Source organism: Aegilops tauschii, chromosome 3 (assembly GCF_002575655.3).
Source record: "Aegilops tauschii subsp. strangulata cultivar AL8/78 chromosome 3, Aet v6.0, whole genome shotgun sequence".
Lineage (NCBI taxonomy): Eukaryota > Viridiplantae > Streptophyta > Magnoliopsida > Poales > Poaceae > Aegilops > Aegilops tauschii.
In genome coordinates, this window is record NC_053037.3 from 242,025,794 (window position 1) to 242,031,641 (window position 5,848).

General features: G+C 51.3%; 1 protein-coding gene across 1 annotated transcript; it reads right to left on the bottom strand.

Annotated features, from left to right (window-relative positions):
* Positions 1-3,734: 3,734 nt before the first annotated feature.
* On the bottom strand, positions 3,735-4,487 carry LOC109756029 (uncharacterized). The gene has a single exon (XM_020314899.1). The coding sequence runs from the start codon at positions 4,485-4,487 to the stop codon at positions 3,735-3,737; it is 753 nt and encodes a 250-aa protein (XP_020170488.1).
* Between the last annotated feature and the right edge of the window lie 1,361 nt (positions 4,488-5,848).

Genomic DNA, 5,848 nt, shown 5'->3' on the forward strand with positions numbered 1-5,848 from the left:
ATTTCAATTCCTCTGTTGCACAAATAGACTCAGCATAAGTAGCATCACCTTCTTCACACTCCAAGGCTACCTTGCGACTTCCATGCACTGTGATGGTGCCCTTGTGACCCGGCATCTTAAGTTGTAAGTAAACATAACAAGTCCTTGCCATGAATTTAGCGTAAGCCGGCCGTCCAAACAGAGCATGATACGGGCTTTGAATCTTGACAACTTCAAAAGTCAAAGTTTTCGCTCTGGAATCATGTTCATCCCCAAAGGCTACTTCCAGGGCAATCTTGACTACAGGGTACGCCGACTTACTAGGCACCACTCCATGGAAAACAGTATTTGATGGTTTAAGATTTTTATCAGTCAATCCCATGCAACGGAAAGTACCATAGTAAAGGATATTAATGTTGATGCCTCCATCCATGAGTACCTTAGTGAACTTGTACCCTCCTACCTGAGGCGCCACCACCAAGGCCAAGTGACCTGGATTATCAACTCGAGGTGGGTGATCCTCACGACTCCACACAATGGGCTGCTCAGACCATCGCAAGTAACGGGGAACCGCTGGCTCAACAGCGTTCACTGCCCTTTTATGGAGCTTCTGATCCCGCTTACATAAACTTGTGGTGAAGACGTGGTACTGCCCACTATTCAACTGCTTCGGGTTACTCTGATAACCAGACTGTTGCTGCTGCTGAGCCCCCTGACCACACTGTTGATTATAAGCACCCTCATTGCCTTGGCCTTGAAAACCGGAACTTGAGCCACCACCACCGTAACCCGGACCGTGAGAGTCGGGTCCTGAGTCGCCGTTTGGCACATGATTGTTCTGGAAAAAATTAGAATTTATGTACTCTCTCATGATGAAGCAATCCTTCCAGAGGTGAGCGGCCCGCTTCTCCAGTGTACCATGCTTTGGGCAGGGCTGACTCATCATCTCCTCAAGGTTGAAATTTTGCCCTCCAAACCGAGGGTTTGGCTTTCCCTTACGACGCTGACCATTATTCTGCGTGTTGGTGTTAGCCACAAAATCCAAACTACTATCAGCCTTGCGCTTACCATTGCCCCCCTGATTCGTCGGGTTATGCTGCTGCCCTTTGGTGTTGCTGCTCTTCTTTCCCTTACCCGGCCGTTCCTCATCAGACTCAGGGTCCTTGGTACTATCAGAGTTGGCATACTTGACCAGAGCCGCCATGAGCTCCCCCATGTCACTGCAGTGGCGTTTGAGCCGCCCCAACTTCTGCTTAAGAGGCTTAAAACGACAGCTTTTCTCCAACATTAGAACTGCTAACCCAGTGTTGATACAGTCTGATGAGTGTAGGATGGCTGAGACCCGGCGCACCCAATGGGTTGTTGACTCGCCCTCTTCTTGGACACAGGAATCCAAATCCACAATTGACATAGGCTGCTTGCACGTGTCTTTAAAATTCTGGAAGAACCGGGCTTTTAACTTGGCCCATGACCCAATGGAGTTGGCTGGCAACCCTTTCAACCAAGTACGAGTCGTCCCATCCAACATCATAGTGAAATACTTAGCGCATGCAGCATCGCCAACATCCAACAGTTCCATTGCCATCTCATAACTTTCAACCCAAGCTTCAGGGGGCTGATCTGCTGTGTACTTAGGCACCTTACGAGGGCCCTTGAAATCCTTGGGCAAACGCACGTTACGTAGAGCCAGCACTAAACATGGTACACCCAAGGTTCTGGAGGTCACGCATGTCTCCACCGAAGTTGTCGGATAAACCGGAGAATGTTGATGAGCCACTTGCTGAGCCGCCAGCTCAGCCTCCCAACGTGCTCTACCCTGATCCACCAAAGCCTGAACATTAGCACCATTACGCGCCGGGTCATGTCCACGAGGCTGGTTACGGCGCCTGTCACTGTAGGAGACTGCTGGTGAATCGATGTGCCTACTATAACTCCGACTCGGGCGAGGGGTTGAATGAATCCTCTCACGGCTATAAGAGTACGCCTCCTGTTGGACCAATGCTGTCTAAAGAAGTTCTCTGGCCCTCCGCGTTTCCATCGCAGCTGGAGACTCGCCTTCAACTGGGAGAGCCGCCAATCATGTCGCCGCATCGATCATGTTATCCAAAGGGTTAGAATAATGACCCGGTGGCATCGGCACATACTGCGGCAGGGTAGTATTCAAGCGCGGCGGATCTATCATGCGCGACTGAGCCGGCGCTCTAGCCCCAGGAGTTGCTACCACCCTATTTACCTCCGGTGGGTTACTGATCCCCGCTCCAGGCGTATTGAAGAGGTTTGTCGCATCATAAACCGGGGGCAAACGACTCTGGTGCCTCCTCCTCATGATCTCGTTTGAACCGTTCTGATCCAATGTGAGCCGGAAGGAATCCGCTTGAATCCGTTGTGCCTGGGCATCCAAAACAGCCTGCTCCGCAGTCATCCTAGCGTTCTCAGCCGCCAGATCTTCCTTGACTTGAGCTATCTCATCTTGCAGCTTAGCCACATCTACCTTATGCTATTCCTGGTTGTCCAGGGTTACCTCTATCTCCATCAAAGTCGCCAGAGCCTCCAATAGCTCCGTTAAAACTTGAGCCGGCGGGCGCGTTGAGCCGCCAGCACTAGCCGCCGCCGCAGCCGCTGAATTGGAGATCATAGCTGTGGCAGCCGTTGAACCAAGCACCGGCTGTGTACTGGCCATGAAGATCGCCACCCTGTTCGGCGGCTCATAGGGGTCCAGAATACTGTCACCATCGGAACAGCCCCCAAGCCGGCCGTCTTGCAGCTGATACATTGAATTAGTCTCGCCTGTGGACGATTCACCATCGGAGTAGATGGCCGTCTCACCGCCAGACATAGATTTTTCCTCAAATTCCGCCCCATGGATAAATCCAACGAAGGCACGCTTCACGGCGGGTTGAACCCAGGCGGGTCGTGCACGCTGAGCTGTCTCGATGATGTCGGTGCAGATGTCCGGCTCAGGGCCCGGTTCGCCGATCTTGCCGATGAAGACGTGGATTACACCGAAGGGGACCCGATACCCGTACTTGATTGAGCCAGCCTTGGAGCCCCAGCCTGCATCGTCGATGTAGAGCTTGCCGTGATGACTCTTGGTCATCCGACCCACAGCGTATCCCTTGATCCCTGCGAAGCTGCCCTGTAAGAACTCGAAACCACCGTGCGCTGGCCCCACGGTGGGCGCCAACCGTCGTGGAATTGTCACGGTAGATGTCCTAGCAGAAGGACTTAGTCGTGGAGCCATCGCAACTAGGTTAGCTTAAAGGGGTTAAACGGGACAAAGGACACAAGGAATTTATACTGGTTCGGCCCCTTGCGGTGAAGGTAAAGGCCTAATTCAGTTTGAGGTGGTATTGCTTATGTCTCGATTACCAGGGAGCGAATACGCTTGACCTAGCTTTCGATCTGTTGTTTCCTGTCCTAAACCGCCGCTGGGTCATCCCTTTATATACACAGGTTGACGCCCAGTGGCTCACGGAGTCCCGGCCGGCTCATACACAACGTGTCCGGCTCGGTGACTAACTACACATGCCTTATAATACAAGTCATACATATATGGCGGTTTATACTTGTTGGGCCTTAAGTCGCCATTGGGTTTTGGGCCTTCAGTAAGCCTGCTTCGTGAACCGCCATCTCCAACATCTTCCTGGGCTTTGTCATAACTAAACACCAGCGGTATAACCCGGCCCCTCCTGGGCGGGTCATATTCGATAGTTATATCTCCAACAGGGCCTGACCATCGCGACCCCCCGACCCTTCTAGTTCCGCCCGGCAGTAGGCGCGGGCGCGGGTGGCGGGACCAGGGCAAGGGCCCAGAGAGCTGGTGGAGCGGCACCGGAGCCGCTGGTATGGCCGGCGTGCAACGCCATATGGGTCGCCTGCCACGTGGAGTGCCGGAGGCGCTTCTCCTTCATCCGAAGGTAGGTGACCGCCTTGGCGTACGTCGGCGTGATGAGGGAGAGGTTGGCGGCGGACTGGCCGAGGTCAGGGTGGAGGCCGCGAAGGAGGTCGGTGAGGAGGACGGAGTCGTCAATGGTCATGCCGACATCACGAAGCTCATCGGCAAGCACCTTCAGCCGCGTACAGTAGTCATCGATCGAGACATCGTTCTGTTGCAGCGTGAAGAACTCACCTTGGAGGAAGACGTGACGCTGGAGTTGGTTGTAGAGGAAGAGGTCGCACACCCGCGTCCAGATGGCGTGTGTCGAGGGGTCACGGGTGTTGACCATGTCGAAGATGCCCCGCGAGACAGTGCGTAAGATCCACTTGACGATGCAAGCGTCAACGGCCAGCCACTCGTCATCGTACTTCATATCACGGATGTCAACGCTCCCATCAACGTGCTTAACGAGACGGTAGGAGCGAATCAGGAGCCCGAAGTAGGTGCGCCAGGCGTTGTAGGACGGTGAGTCGAGGTCGAGGATGATGGGCACGTGATCTTTGATGATGAGGTCATTGAGACGGTCAGAGGTGAAGGCGGGGGCGGCGAGGTTGTCCTTGGAGCGGGACATGATGGTGGTGGGCAGCGGTGGCGGCGGTAGGGTTTGGGAAGGGAGGCGGCGGCTGCAGAGAAGAGCAGCGGCGGCTAGGATTTTTGAGTGTGGAGGGCGGCAGCGGCTTCAGAGAGGAGCGGCGGTGGCCTTAGGGTAGGAGAGGTGGCAGCGGCAGCCTAGAGGGGGCGGCGGCTGCGGGGAGCAGAAGCGGTGGAGATCGCTAGGGTAACTGATACCATGTAGAAAGGTATTGGATGCAACTCAATTGCATTCATCGGAGTTGGTTACAATATATACATGTGATGTCTTGCGTGACAAGCCAACTAACCCTACCATATCTCTAGGAGTCAAGCTATACAAGGCTAGAGATCATAGGAAGATCAATTGGAGGTAATTACAGATATGTCACGCTCAACACCTCGGATGGCATCCCCTCTTTCGTCTTCGTCTATCGGTAACTTTACTTGAGGCTATATTTTTATTCACCACATGATATGTGTTTTGCTTGGAGTGTCTTGTATGATATGAGTCTTTACTTTTTAGTTTGCCACAATCATCAATGTTGTACACACATTTTGAGAGGGACACGCATGAATCGTGATTTATTAGAATACTCTATGTGCTTCACTTACATCTTTTGAGCTAGGCAATTTTGCTCTAGTGCTTCACTTATATCTTTTTAGAGCACGGCGGTGGCTTTATTTTCTAGAAATTATTGAACTCTCATGCTTCACTTATATTATTTTGTGAGTCTTTCTAAACAACATGGTAATTTGCTTTGGTTATGAATTTAGTCCTAATATGATAGGCATCCAAGGGGGATATAATAAAAACTTTCATATAAAGTATATTGAATACTATGAGAAGTTTTATTCCTTATGATTGTTTTGAGATATAAAGATGGTGATATTAGAGTCATGTTAGTGTGTAATTTTGAATTGGGGAAATACTTGTGTTAAAAGTTTGTGATTCCCGTAGCATGCACGTATGGTGAACCGTTATGTGATGAAGTCGAAGCATGATTTATTTATTGATTGTCTTCCATATGAGTGGCGGTCGGGGATGAGCGATGGTCTTTTCTACCAATCTATCCCCCTAGGAGCATGCGCGTAGTACTTTGTTTCAATGACTAATAATTTTTTGCAATAAGTATGTGAGTTCTTTATGACTAATGTTGAGTCCATGCAATATACGCACTCTCACCTTTCCACCATTGCTAGCCTCTCTAGTACCACGCAACTTTCGCCAGTGCCATACACCCATCTATTAACTTCCTCAAAACAGCCACCATACCTACCTATTATGGCATTTCCATAGCCATTCCGAGATATATTGCCATGCAACTTCCACCGTTCCGTTTTATTATGACACATACCATC

Excerpts from the sequence above, each read along its gene's own strand:
- LOC109756029 (XM_020314899.1), bottom strand. The coding sequence starts at position 4,487 with ATGTCCCGCTCCAAGGACAACCTCGCCGCCCCCGCCTTCACCTCTGAC.